Source organism: Pteropus medius, unplaced genomic scaffold (assembly GCF_902729225.1).
Source record: "Pteropus medius unplaced genomic scaffold, Ma_sr-lr_union100, whole genome shotgun sequence".
Classification (NCBI taxonomy): domain Eukaryota; kingdom Metazoa; phylum Chordata; class Mammalia; order Chiroptera; family Pteropodidae; genus Pteropus; species Pteropus medius.
In genome coordinates, this window is record NW_024349796.1 from 11949458 (window position 1) to 11965365 (window position 15908).

The following is a 15908-nucleotide window of genomic DNA, read 5'->3' on the forward strand; positions in this document are numbered from 1 at the left end:
CCAGTTCACGAATTTTTACATGATCCTGATGTGAGCATGATTACACTTCAAACAACTCAAAATTAAAGCTGATGTCTACCTAGTGCCATCCTGGCTTTTCTGTGACATGCTTCTGTGAACGTCACAGTGCTCAAATTCAAAGGAACCTTCAATAAGAATTTCTTACAAGTACACTTGCCTTTTGAGTACCTATAGTCATCAAAACGGTAGTGAACTTTCTACTCTAAAATTTTAGATTGTAATTTTTTGGTTGGAAATATAAAAAGACAAACATTTAGAACTAATATATCAGCGTTCAATCAATATTGTTTTAAAGATAGGGAAATGTCTGGAAGTTAGTTCTTTACCTTCACTACATGACTAATAACAAGAAGGAAAGAGAGTCACATGAAAAATTAGCCAGTTATTAAAATACTGACTGTAAGCTTGTGGTTAAGCTTACTACTCAATGCCCTGTTGTCTAAAATCTAGCATTATAATTTGGCCAAAGGGAATAGCATATACTTAAAACAGTTCCTAAGTGGACATTAAGAAATGGCAGAGATCAAGAACAGAGATTGGCAAGAAGGAAGTGAGGGTAAAGAAAGAGTTTAAAAAAAATTCCATCTCAGCACTTGATAGCCAGGCGAACACGGTGCCGGCATATCGTCGTCAGCACAATACTCTTTTTAGTGTTAATGAGCAAATGAGACTAAGTAAAAGATACTTCGACTTTGTCACCATCATCGTTTAAATTACTACTATTACAGAAGAATAACCAGAAAATGACTCTAAACTGTCTAAATGAAAAGAAATCTTTCTTTCTCAATAAAGTTGATTTTTTTAGCGATGAACTTCAACACCGATTTTTAAAATTGCGTAAAATATTACAAAATATTTTTTTTAATTACTTGGTATGTTTCACCGAATGACTAATTTTGATATACTGCTTTTCAAAAAGAGAAAGCTAATTATCATCTGATGTAATATGGCTGAAGATTTATACCACAAAAAGTGCACCGTTCATCATGCCATCTTGAGTAAAAGGTGTCTGTTTATATTTCCCTAGAATAGTTTCAGCAGCATAACGCGCCCATTCTGCACATTTAATTGGCTCCTGTCAGGCCTCATACAGAGCATGACAACACGTATGACATACAGAATTTCATATTACCAAAAAACAGCGTTTAATTTCCCATGAGTAGAAGTGGGTTGCTTCTCACATGAACAATATCCCGACTTTTACAGACTACTCGATTGGCTAGAAAAATGACCATTTGGCCAGCCCATTTTCTAGCCCTTAAATTTTCATAGGTGGCCTCGTCTCTCTTTTCTCTACATACCCTTTTATTTTCTTCAACCCTATGTCGACATTTTAATATTTTACAAACACACATTTCATCATCGTAGTTTAATAATTAAAACCAGAACTGGTGTCGTGCCCAATTAATGTGCCCTGGTACCATGCCCATTAGTTTTTCCATTAGTGAATTCAGCAATGGTAATGGGATTACTAGCATGGGATGCTAATTGGGCGTGACATAAGAAACTGGCTTACTTCTTAACATACCCTTGCTAATGATGAAATTAATGAGCATTTTATTAAATGCTGTCTCATCAAAGTGTACTTACTTAGCGTTAAAATTGTTACAAACGATGCTGCATTCTACAGATCAGGTGTCTGAGTACGTGGTTCCTCATATCATGTTTGGCAACAATTTGAAGCATTAATAGTTCTCTACCTCAGAAATCACATTTATCGGAGATAAATTTAAGTATATACCATACAGCCTCAGTATGCCAGATGTGCTTTATACTTAGAGGAACTTAGCACATTATTCTCAGATGATCATTTTCGAATTATTTTCCCCCACCAAAGTTAAGAGAATAATGTCGTGGTTGATTCTAGTCACAGGCATGCAGTTAGTTCTTTCCATTTGGAAAATACCAGCCATATTAAAAAGCTGCTCTTCAGAATTGCTGGAAAGCTTTCACTTTTAGAGCTTCCTTCTAAGTAAAACCTGAATGTTCTATGAGTTTCCTGTTAATGTCACTGAACATTAAATATTTCGATGATAATCACCAGTCGAGTCATTATTGGTCAATAAAATATCATCTGACGAAGTATATCCAAATTGAAATTAATAAAGAATGGAAATATTATAGCTAACTGTTAGAGACTTAAAACTATATAGCAATTAAAAATTGGAGTAACTTTTCTTTACTGTGACTCTTAACAAGAGCTGAAAATTTCAGTCCCTAATATGCAAACACACATTGAACTTTAAATATTTTGAGAAATCCTTTCCTCTAAATATTTATTCATAGAATTCACTGGATAGGTGGAAGGGACACCAAATAAGTTTTTACACCTAAAGCCTCTATGTATGTAAGGCATTAATTTCTTATGTTTATTAAGATATTTTTAAAAAAACAAAGTACACAATGACTTCAAGTTAGTTTGAAACTAAATGCTAGACAGTAACTTTAAATTCCTACAAAATACTCTTTTCAAAATTAAAATTTTAATTATTTTGAATGGATTTGGCAACAGTAATTTAAAAATAATCACTGATAAAGATCAAAATATCTGACATATTAAAATAAGAATTAAATTGTTAATCATTAAAGAGCTGGAAATTTTATCCCAGAAAATAGGCAATTTTCTTCAATTATGAATAACATTTTACCAATAATATGCAGGCTACTACCTTAGCCAATCTGTCAACATTTACTTATTGAGCATCTACTATGTTCCAAGGACTGAGCTTGGCCTCAAGAATATATTGGAGGACAAAACAGACAGACTTTGCCCTCCCTGGCTCGTGCAGTCTGATAAGACACTGAGCAAATAATGACTTGTCTGATGAGTACAATAAAATGTTCATGAGATGATCCTGTCTCACTAAAGACACAAGGAAAGAAAACTGGCTATGATCAGTTAAGCTGCATTTGAGTCTACGTCCTCTGGTGGCGAGGGCCAGGGCTGGCCTGCCTGGGATCCTTGTTTCCTTTGTAGGTAGCACCATGACCCGTGGGCACCTAGGGTAACACGTCTGACTACGTTTTCTCAAATATATCCTAAGAAAAGCCTGCTCAACCATACCTTAGCTTCTCTGAGTAAATTAAGTGTCACTTTCCTGAAAATGCAGGTAACTTTTGCTTTGTAGAAAGACATTATTCCAAATAAAAATTCACTTGTCAGGCATCATTAAACCTGCCCCATACTCCTGCTCCTCCAAGTGTTGGCTATAACAATTTTATTAATACTTGTTCGGCACCTACCAGCTTTGTATATAGGTTAGGATTTAAGGATACGACAGAGCAGGGGACGGAACAGCTGGATGAGCTAAAGGCAGTGAAGAGTACGCTGAGTGGTTGTTGGAAGAACAAGAGGAGGCAGACGTGACGTGACAATGCCCTGTGAAGCCATTCTCAGGGTCCGAGAGACGCTACCGTGGCTAAGGAGACGTAAGCATTGTGTAAGCCCTCCACCTTCCCAATCTGCAGTCTTACGCTATCACCCGCTTTAGAAAGAGAAACGACACTGTTGAAAGGTACAGACATACTGAAATCATTTTTTGATTAATTCTGCAAGGATTTTGCTTTATATGTTGGGGCTGGATGAGGAGAGAGAGAGAATGAATGGGGGATGTTAATTAAATACTCAAAACCAGCGATAGCCAATGTCCTATTGCAAATGTAGCCTCGGGCTGTGAATGGTCGTTTGGAATATCACTCAGGACCAGCACTGACGACGGCCTGACCGACTGTAAGTTGGGGGCATTGTGGAGCCACCACAGCACACTGCTCTGCGTTCTGCTGTTCCCTGCCCTGTCCGACCCAAGCACAGACCCTGTACGCCAATCACGAGAGACGGAGGTCCAGGTGACAGGATGGCCGGAGTGACAGCCTGTTCATTCCTCCTCCACGCTCCCAGCGCGGAACTGCGTAGCACTGTGCCTGGAGTATGATACATTTTTTAGGAAAGTTGCACTGAACAAAATAAACTAAACGTGGTGACAGTTCTGTCACTAAATTGCTCTGTGATCCTCATTAGCTACTTCATCTAAAGCAGGGACAAAAACAATACCTACTTTGAGTGGCTACTTCGAGGATGAAAGACAAGAGTTAACGTGAACCCACTCTGTACACCTGAAAAGTTCCATGAATAAACGGCTCAACGGCTAAGGGGTATCTCTGCGTGGCTTCTCACGTGTCACCACTATCGGGCTGAGGTGGGAAGAACAGAGCCAGAGTTTGCTTCCTCCTTGACCTTCTATTTTATTGTACCGTTTCCTACCTTTCAGTGGTTTTTTTTGTTGTTGTTGTTGTTAATTTTCACAATTCAGCAATGAGTCTCCTTTTTCTCACCTTGCTAAATTAGGATGTTTTCGGAACATTTTCATTTTATTACTAATTAATTTTTTAACATTTAAAATCAAACTTCGTTGCCTATTTTATGAAGACACCAATGTGATCTCTTCCCTTACTGCCCCCTCTACTAACTCGATGCCTTTAGAAACTTTGAAGTCCCTGATCTTTCTCTCTCTTTCACCTCTTGATAATTTTAGCACCAATTATTCGAGTCTTGTTTTCTTTTGCCTCAGCTGTGTGTCTCTTCTATTTCAAAGATTTTTCTGGCACTGTAAAATACGTTTCTAGTGACTCTGTTATGAAATCTTCAGGCTCAACTTAACGTTGCTCGGTTTATTATTCACCGCCGTGTCTCCTCTTTGTATTTCAGACTTTTTCAATTTCCCTTTCACTTAGAAGCCTTGTTGAAATAGTTCCTTCCGATGTGGCGCATGGATTGTGTTTTATCTGCATCTCTGGATAGGAACGAGCATTTTTTCTTTCATGATGAAAAGCACTGTGGTACTGGAGCTAAAATCATGGTCTTGGATGCGGGGTGGCTTAGGTTTCGGTCTTGGCTTGGTCACTGATTAGCTGTATGGCTTTGGGAAATCCGTTTAACCATAACTCAGACTTTTTACGTATGTGATGAGAACAAGATGGCCTACCTGAGCTGTTGTGACATTTAAGTGAGTGTGTGCGCAGGTGCGTGCGCCTGAGTGTAGAGAGAAGACGTGGAATCACGCCTGACGCCCAGAGGTCCAATGGAACGTTAGCTTTGCTCCGTCTTGACTGGAAGTCGATGAGTCCTCTCAATAACTTTTTACTCAATTCTTTCGAAAATCGGATATCCTCTCCTATTTCATCTTTCATTATTTTCTCTCATCCTTCCTTTTGTCGTGCATGTGATTTTTTTGTTCTCCTTTTGAACTCCTTATTACCACCATTAGTAGTGTCCATCTTCACCGTTTTTCTATTTTTTTTTTTGTTTTGTTTTCTGACCTACTAATTTGTCTCTCCTGTAAGTAATCTACTTCAAGTTTCCAAATGAAAAATATTACTTTCAGTTCTGTAACTGAAACAAACTTCAGTGTACAAATCGTCCTGCTTTTGCTTTTTTTCAACTGCCCTCTGAGACGGCTGCGTCTTCCGACTTTCCCTCTGGCTGATGGATCTGCTTAGGTGTGATGCTCTTTCTTTTTTGCTTACTCACTAGCTACATACTGTCATCTCTTAAGAAGCTGCATCTAGGGGACACCCAGAAGTCACACATCGTGGCTGAAGACCTGCAGCGTGCCAGCCAGGCTTCTGTTACAATGGCAGCAGCAAACCTTTCTTTCTGTGGTCTTTCCTGTTATCAACTCTTGGGTCTCCTAGCTCCCTACAGCAGGAAGGACTCAGCCTGCCTCCTGAAGTGCCCTGCAGGGAGCTGGACAGGATGCTCAGACACACGTGGTCCAGCAGGCCCTCTCTTTTCTCTTCAAGGTGAGTGGGCCGGATCCTCACCAGAGCTCATGGCGCATGATCCCGTTACAGAGGGGAAGAGCAGTTCCAGCTTTGCCAACATAACATAAAACGTTTGTTTGGCCAGCGTGATTTATGACTCAGATTACCAGTTTTAAGTTGAAAATCTGAGAAAATGGAAAGCAAAAAAAAAAAATCTTTGACATAGCTAAAGTAAAGCCAACTCTTCACTGGTTTCCCACTGCCCTTAGAAACAATTTAAATCCTCACATTTGCTTCCAAGGCCAAGCTTTTCAACCACTTTTCTCTTTGTTTTCTAGTCTGCAACCAAATTAGATTCACCTCAGTGATCAGATGCGCCATGTTCTTGTCTACCTCAGACACTTAGCATGTGCTATTTGCTCCGCCTGGGGATTTTATATCAGCCCACCCCTCGTGTCCCATCAGCATTTCCCGTCCTGCCCAACATCGAACCCAGGTACTCCTGTAGAGACGCACGCTCGTCCGCACTGACCTTTCCGCCTCGCGTTACATTTTAAACATCACATTTTCAGAGAAGACTGACGACTCGTTTTATGCTCCCCGCACACGCAGCGTCTCATGCTTCCCTTTCAGGACAAACGTGGTGATGCGAAATGATTTTTCCTGTATCCTATTTAGATCTCTTCATATGGGCATCGTTCTAAACTCCTTGCAGTCCTATAATACCCAAGCTGTCTGGGAAACCTGATAAACCGTCATCAGTGCTAGTGAACAAGATAAAAGCAGAAAAGGGAATGCGAGAAAAAGAGCTCAAGGAAGAGGAAAGGAAGAAGGAAAAAGGAAGAAAAAGGGAGAAGAGAAGAGATGGATGGATGGATGGATGGAAGGAAGGAAGGAGGGAGGGAGGGAGGTAGAGAGAGGGGGAGGATAAATAGAGACATAATTTCACTCTCAAGGAAAACACAAATAAATCTATCCGAATGTATCTGAACGCTTCCATCTTCACTGCAAGGCAGGGCGTGGCTGCTAGTCAGTCGGATTCTCTGGCAGACACGTGCTGTCTTTTCAGCCGTGGCCAGGTCTCGCCACTTTTGTTTTATTCTCTTCGTCGGTACAGTGAGGATGCTCAGAGTGCCTCCCTCCAAGTTTCCAGCAACGATTCAATGTTTTCGAAAATAAGCACTTACCTCACTCAGCACCTGGCACCCAGGTACCAAACTCAAAACTCTTAACGCTCATTTACCTGAGGATCGAAAAGAAAGTAAGGACGTCCGTTCTTCAGCTGAAGTGCAAAGTACTCCTCCTGACTGCCCGGCGACGCCGCGAAGACCATCAAACCTTCGGGCGCCCTTGTTCGGAAGCTGGCCTTAATGCCTGGCGGGGCAAGTGCAGTCAGCAAGTCAGTGTGGGGTGGTGCTGATTCTTTCGTTTAAACGTACGTTTACTGTCATTATCATTTATGATGCAATGAGTACAGTCAGGGCATTATACACAGCATCACACTGGGATGGCCGCAGCCATTTGGTTTTAAATATATCCCATTATGAATGCCAACCCGTACTCGGAAACTCATGCGCTCCCACTAATCAATATAGAATGAACTTTAAATATATGCAAAACTTATCAACATAAAAAGACGTGGTGTCACCCCAAAAGTGGATACTCACAGTATCAATGTGAAAACGTTATCAGAGTCATAAAAATAATTTAAAAAAAAATTTTTAAACAGAGGACGTTGTTTAAATATTTATGAAGTTTAAAGAATCAGTCCAGGAACAGAAGGTAAAATCTGGAAAGGTCTGACATAAAGTGGCCGTAGACCTAGTTTTCTGAAACGCAGCTCTGTAACCGAAAGATCATCGACCAGCGCTGCCCTAGACATGCAACGCTTCTGGTTTAAAGAAATTTCTCCAGCTCGGGAAGCAGGGGCAGTTCGCGATGGTCACACAGATAGATGTCTTCCCACCGTCAGCACTCGGCACCACCTCCACCACCCGGTAGTACACCCGTTCGACGCGTAAGCTCCTCCTAGGTGTGAGACGTCACACTTCACGGATCGAAACGGTCGAAGAAGTTTAAAAGGCACAGTCTTTGTTCTCAAAGCATCTTCAGTTTAGCTGGAAAGATCAGATGTGTGTCTTCACAGACAATTCATTTGGTGATAATCGAGAGCTCAAGAACACACACGAGAATGAAATAACAGTTCAAGAGCACAATATTCACTAACAGATGAAGACTGGTTTGAGTAGTAATACAGTCAACCGGAATAAGAGAGTTTACAAGAGAGAAAGCTCCTTTCGGGCTGGGCTGGTAATCAAGGTTCCTCCAGAGTCGGGGGGCTTAACCTGGGTTCAGTTGTCTGCAACAACCCAATTCACCTTTCCACCCCAGTCCAGGTTTCAAATCCTGCTAGGAACCATGTAACATAGGTATAGCCTAAACTAAGTTACTTACCCCTGATATAAACCATGTTGTTGGACTTACATTCTATAGGAAATTCCAATAGAGAAAACAAAGATAGGACTCTTAAGTTTAAGAAAAGTATCAGCTATAAAAGATGCTTCATTAGACTAGTATAACAAATTGGTCGAAGATTTATAAACAACTGCTGAAAACAACACAAATTAAATATGTTAATGCAATAGTCAAGGCATATTTTGTCAGGAAATTAACTGGGGTATGGAGAATGGAGTCTTGATGCATAAACTAAAATTAAAATAACACTCTTCACATGAAATCAATGTGTTCTGTTACGGAGATATTGTCTTGTCCTTGCTCTCAGAAAGCAAGCAAAGCCCCTTGGTTTCATGATCAAACATCCCTTCTGCTTCTTTCCCACCCAAACCATTGCGTGCAGATGTATTTCTAGCCATCTAGATGGTGCATCAGGGAATGTAAAAGTCTTCATATAGAAGCAACTCTAGCTATAGAGCTTAATTTGAAATATGCAAATAAGCTCTAAATTCGAAAAGGTTTTTCTTTTTACTTGACTGCTATTAGGTGGTGCTAAAAATTTCTCCATTTGTAAAATATTTATGGCTAGCCAGCCCCATAAATACATGAATAACAAAATCTTCACTGACTATACTTGACAAAATGACAATCGAAAACTAATCTGGAAATTTTATAAATTAATAATATATGATAAATATATTATTAATACCCAAATGGCTAAATCTTTGTTAGAATACCCAAATTTTGTTATCTTGTTTATTTAAACATATGCTACTTCCTAATTTTAAAAATTAATTGTTTTTCAGATGTTTATCACTAAAGAACTTAGAAACCATTATATCAGCATTCTGGAAATTACTTTGGAAATATAGATTAGGATAAAAAGTAGGGGAATGCTAGAGAAAAAGAAATAAAAATAAAGAGTTTTACTATGTAGGAAGGCTTGGGAAACTATAGTTAATCCTAATCGTTATACAACAAAAAAATTCTTTTTTTTTCAAATAATTCTCATTTCCTCCTAAAAACAATGAAAAACTGTGACCCTCTGAATGTCACTGTTGCCAAGGACTAACTCCGTTTTATAATCTCCACACGGTAAAGCTACAGGGAAGCAATACCCCAGATACTTTTTGAAACACACAGATCCCGGGGCTCTTATTTTCTGCAAAGAATAAGCCTCAGGTGCCATATCCGTAAATGGAGGTGTTTGGTTAGATGATCTCTGAAATCCTAAGGCAGTGCGTGAATTCATGAACTCATACACTTAAATTTTCACCTAACTGCCTTTTCTTTTCTCGCTTCATTGCAAGAGGCTGCCCAAGTTGTTTAGCTTCCCTTCTGTATCTTACATATAGTCTTGTAGCCATTGTCGGGCAAATTATTTCCAGTATTAGAGATTGGGTCTGGCATATCTGGAAGATATCATCTAGCATTAGTTAAATTAAAACTGAAATCTTAATCTCTTTTTAATTTGTATTTCTAGAATGAATTCTGAATTCGAACTTCTTTCATCATAGTTCTTCACTTGGGTATTTCGAAAATCCTTTGCCATATTTTTAAAGTTCCATTGTCTTTATTATTGATTTGCAAGTGCTCCTTCCATATTAGGGGTATTATTTCACTGTCACATATATTATAGCTATTTTTTTTTACAGATTATCTTTCAAATGTTATTTTTCATATAAAAATGGTGTCGTTTTTTATATTTTAATATCCAATTTTTAAAATATGGAAACTCCCTTCTTTTGCTTTTATAATTAGGTTTCCCAACTCAAAATTTGTTACATTTTCCTGTTTATATCCTATATTTGTATATTTAACATTATATTTCCTGTGTACTCCATTTTAACATATAGTGTGAGTGTACCCTATTTCCCCCCTAGACATTTAAAAATTGACTAAGTAATGTATTCCATGAGGCAAAAACTTTGTTATTTACGTCTGCATTTCCAACACTTTGCATAATAGCCAGTACATAATAAATGTTTAAAAATATTTACTGAATGGATATTTAACAATTGCAATCCCCCTTTAGTTTATTAAAGTATACTATCTAAAATTGGTCTCCATACTTATTTTGTTCCACTGATTTTTTTTTGCAGCGGAATGTCATATTATTATTACCTTATATTTCTAATACATGACAATTTATTATTTTTCTCAGTATTCTTTTAACGATCCCTTCATTTTTTATATTAACACTAAAATAATTGTTTCTGTTTTCTCTTTTAAATTAATTCTACACATATCTAAGTTTATATAAGATTTTATATATTTATTGTCAGTATGAATAAGGTCATTTTTAAATTTGTTATTATTGAATCATAGAAAAAAAAATTATGCATTTATTTTTAACTGGCCATCTTATTGTACTATTTGTAATAGGTATTGATGATCTTTCTTTTTAAGTATACATGTGTATTTTCTGGGGAAAAAACCCCACAATAATTGTGTCTACCTCTTATTTCTGTCTTAACATACAGGCTATATCTTCCAGAATGATATTAAATAACACAACAGATGATAAGCATTATTTATTGTCCCTGAGTTAATAAGAATTGATGTAGTTTAACCATTCAGTAGAATGGTGACTGTTGGTTTGCCCAATTACTATCTATTGTTTTAGGTAACTATGCTTCTAAATTACATGAAGTTTTAGGTAAAAACTGATATATCTATTTACATAGCTCTGTCAATATCTGTATCTTATCTATACCTCTCAAACTATCCATCCGTTTCCAGATAATGCCCCCAAATTGCTCTTGCACCCCAAAATACTTATATATTCATTAATAAAAAATCAGAATCGGAAACAAAAGTGTATTATGAGAAAGATACTATTCTTAATCAAAATGCTTCCACCAACATCCAATAATTGTAAATTCTCACCTCTCCTTTTTATGTACATGGTATTGACTGTATTATATATATATCCTATTTCAATGATCTTAACAGCTATATCATTTCATCTATTATATAAATACACTCCACTTTAAGTTCATGTCAGAAAACTGTTGTGTGTTGAAGTCGTGATAGTCTAAAATATGAACTGAATGCCAGTTTATGACAATCGAATTATGAACTGTCATCTATTCCTAAAGCTTGTTTTATAAAGCAAAGATAGAAAATTCAGCATGTATTCTGGTTTTCTGAAATAAACAATATTTTATCTTGATATCTTATAAAATGGATAGTATTTTTAACAAGTGACTATAGCAAATGAAGTTTAAGCTTAAGTTAAAGAAAAATGTTAGTCATGAAAATATCTTTTAATAAAGTGAATTTATATTGTTCACATATTGTTTCTACAAAATTGAAAAAATTAACTTTTAGACATATCTCTATAAAACCTATCAGTTCTACTTTCATGTTTTATATACCTCAAAGAAGATCTAGGTACATGCGTGTGTACATATATATGCATATATAATTCATTTACGCAGTTGCATATTTACACATAAACATATGCATATGTATTTCATAGAAATTTACATTGAAATCAAATTGAATAAAGGGATTTCCTAACTAAATATATTAAGTATACTGAATGTACTAAAATATGCTGGTTTTATTTTGTATAATAAGGGTTTTGAAAAAACAATCAAATTACACTCACTTGCAACATTAGTTTAACTGCTGAGTGACCTTGACTTTGGAATGATTTCAGTGTCTTTCATGTCAAGTCTAATGGTTAACAATATTCAATGACCCCAAGAAGCATTAAAGAAACCTGCTTTTGGAGTTAACACACCCACTTTGGGGGTTCTACACCAAAGCCTCTTCAGTAAAAATCTCAGTGGTTCCCAAGCAATTGGAGCAATATGAAAATGTAGTTCAGACTCCCTCGGAGCAAACTAGAATCACAAAAATGAAATAAAAATAATCTTTCTTGTACTTTCAAATAATATACTATTGGCTCAAACTGCACTTAAAATGTTTACTGATTCTAACATTTTGAAGAAAATGCTTATGAAGAAGAATCCTGCCTTTCACAGAATCCAAGATGAAGGAGATGGTTGTAATTCCAACACTGTGACAAGTGAAAAACAAAAACAAACTGAAAACATCCCCAAGGGCTTACGGGCCCCCTATAGACCAACACATAATTGCACATCTAATTTTCAGTGTGATGGAATAATCACTTCATACTGCCTCTCATACACATAGAGAATGGAGAGAATGAGAAAGGAAGAAGGTCCACTGAATCTAATTTAGCCTAATTATGAAACCCAGGGCTAGTCAGTGCACCCCTACCCTACCTCACTCTATTGTGCTAGTCAGAAGTAGGGCGAGGGGAAGTCTGCTGGCTGCCTAGGACCTCACGTCACCCTTGGGAGTCTTCTACAGATTGAGCAACCGTGGTTTTTTTAAGGATCAAGCATTTTACTATGATGGCATTTTTGGGGACTCTCCAGAGAGAAAGAATATTTTTACTGATAGGGACCAGTCTTCTCCTTCCAGGACAAGGAATATTTAGGCTATAAAGGTGATCGCACTGCAGTATTTATTATCTCCAAACATGTGTTTTGAAAACACTAGGATTCAAATACATGGATGTTGAATGAATAAACGAGTAAAACCCCACAGACCTTTAAGTGGCCCGCGTCATTGTCAAAGCACCTTATTGTCACAAAGTGAAGCCTTACATGCAACTGAGTACATCCTCACTGCAACTTAATTCCATTTTATTTAGTTCAGGCTATTATGGGCCCTGAGAACAATAGATCTGTAATGGTAACAATGCATATACTTGAATTTGGTTACCAATTCATGCCTAATACTTTATCATCATGACACTGAAATATTGGGTGAATCCAATTCCGTAAAACTAAGTCAAACTTGTTTTGAAAATCAATCAGAGAAATGTTTGCCTGTGTGCAGGCAGACCTATTTATGAACAAACTTTTTAATGTTTTAATCAGTTCATGTAATTGCATCTGCTCTCAATTAAACCTCTTAAAATATATTAACCATGTTTGGAGAAAATATCGAGAAGGGCAAAGGTGAGAGTATAAAAGGGAATTGACAGCATCGACCACGTACTTGAGGGAGAGCTCAGGACAAGACCCATCCCCCAGCTGGCCAAAGAGCAGGCAGTGGCCTGGCCCGCACCCTCCTCTCTGCCCTACAGCGTTGAGAGAGTAAAAATGATGTTCACAAAAAAACTATTCCAAAGGTCCCATAGCATTTTAAGACATTTCTTTGATGTAACTCCAAAAAAGAGGGAACCTGGCGTTTGACTTAGTGGTGTAAAACAGTCGCTCGAGGCAGACTGTGTGAGTTCGAACACCAGCTCTAAAACCTAATTTATGTGTGACCTTGGGCAAGTCACTTAACCATCTGTATCTGATCTCCTCATGTATAGGTGGAGACTATGAGTTTTTTGTTTTTTGTTTTTTGTTTTTTTCTTTCAAAAGGTTCTTGAGAGGATGAAATGAGTTAATATGTATAAAGTACCTTGAACCATTCGGCCCTGTATAAGTATTAGCTATCATTATTATTAAAGTTCATTGATTTTGTTTGCTTTCAGAGGTCCTTGCTCTTGTATCAACAACAGAGCGCTGCTTCATTTTACTCACTACAGAACACAAAGCTTGTGACTAGATAGACCCTGAATATCTGCACAAGCCCCAGGAGGGAGGGGGCCTGCACCCGAGAGACCCCAGGGCTGCTCTGCACATCCTGCCCAGCACGGCTTTCCCACAGTCCAACTCCTCACGAGCACACAGGCCTCTATTACACAGAGCCACCGTTCTGTGTAAAATCGCACGAAGGTCTCATGCAGGTGAAGAAATGCATACTGACTGCCTCCTGCAGACAGTGTGCATCATCAGGAACACGAATGTGGCAAAGATGTGACAACTGAATCCACCAATGCAAAGTTTAGAGCTCTTTGTGGTTTTTTGTTTTGTTTTGTTTTGTTTTAATCCTTAGTCAACATGTTTCTCCCTTGCTTTCCCAAAATCCAGGCCAAAAACTATTCTCAACTTCCACATTCTGCTGCGACATCCCCTGCGAACACCACCCTTTAATAAGGAATGTATCAATGAAGTCATCCTTTTGGCCACCCTGTAAGAGCGCAACACAGGCCCCTGGCTTTATCTGCAGACGAAACGCAAGTTTCTCTACATGTATTAACATCTTGGCTGTCTTCGATTCAGGCCAAAACAAAAATGTCTCATTCCTTGAGTTTTCTGGACCAGTGATTAGAAACAGTGTTAATGGCGGCAATATGATGGGATGAACACGTCTGCATAGCTCCCTAGAATAAAAGGACGGGCTACATTACAGGAGGGCTGGTCATTTTATCACAATATAGAAAATAAAGACAAGACTGGGATACTGTGCAGCGAATATCTTCTGTTCCATTCCATTTATTAGGATGGTCTTATATGAACTATTCAAAGAAAGCGTATTTAGAAGAAGATCTCCAAAACTCCATCACTAAATAGTCCAGTAATCACTAAGTAGTCATTTATTCGGTTTGGTAATGGTCTGATTAAACAGTTCCCTAGTACACTAAAAACCATAGAGGAGAAATAAAACATTAGAGGCAAATGATTTTACCCAATGGTGCATTTTCTGTTTCCAGATCCTCTCCTTTAAAAATAAGTCAAAAATTAATATATTTCAGTATGATTTGGGTTCCTCGCTTTGTGTCAGTTAGCTAGTCTAACAGAATATTATATAGATTTTATATAAAGACCAGTTTTCCTCTAAATGTGTTGCTTTAAATTTCTACTACAACTGAACTTCGCACAGGAGAATTTGTGCGAAGGAAGATAGATTGAATTAAGTGAAAAATCTACTTGTAGGATTTTAAAGAAATTTTACAGAAAAATTGGCAAGACCCTAGTTAAAGAAAATTGAGCATGTGTACCACTTTACTGCTCTACAGAGACTCCTCTCATTGCAAATAGACTATCTTTTCAAAATCTGTAAGCAAATCCATTAGTCCCTTAAAAAGAGTCATGGCTGAAGCCACTAGCAGTGCCATCTCTCGGTAGCAGGTAATCCTAATTTACTTTTTTTCTAGGGTGCAGTTTTGTTCCCATATGTTGAAATTCTTAGGTTGAAAGGAGCTTCTCCTGTACAGAAAGGTCATTTCCAAGGGCAGGTAGCATTTGATGGAGTCACGCTGCCTCCTTAAGGCCTAGCTGAGAACCAGGCTGTTAGTACATATTCACTCGATTATGTAAGGAAATAAAAGTATAAGCATTTTCCTAACACAGATTTAGAGTAAAACTAATACAAGGAAACTGATGCACACATCTTTTTGGTCTTTCAAGATTGTTTGTCCTGAAAATGTGAGTTCTGTTTTAGACATTGCATAGGACTCTTGACATTTGACTACAAGATTGAGAAATAAGTCGTTCAAAGTGTAGGACTGTTAATAAAGCAGATTATATTGAATAGAAAAAAATGGGCTTCAACATGACTATATCAGAAGAACAAAAAAAGAAGACTTTTACCGTTTTACCGTCCAAAGTATTAATGATCATTTCATTATTTAACAGGTAATATATGATAGTTTTGTTGAAATATATGGATTTAAAATGGCAGTACCTTAAATAGCATTAAACATTTACTTAAGATGGTAATACAGTGAGAGGAGTGCACAGTGTGTAGCTTTTATATAATTAGAAACAGATCCTTTAATTATTTGTCAAAGC

The 15908-nt window shown here is 37.6% G+C and overlaps 1 protein-coding gene across 1 annotated transcript in view; it reads right to left on the bottom strand.

Annotated features, from left to right (window-relative positions):
* Positions 1-15908, bottom strand: part of USH2A (usherin) — a 576091-nt gene that overhangs the window by 326337 nt on the left and 233846 nt on the right. The window contains 1 exon segment of the mRNA XM_039883360.1: positions 7025-7155. Within this exon segment, the coding sequence (XP_039739294.1) occupies positions 7025-7155 (131 nt within the window).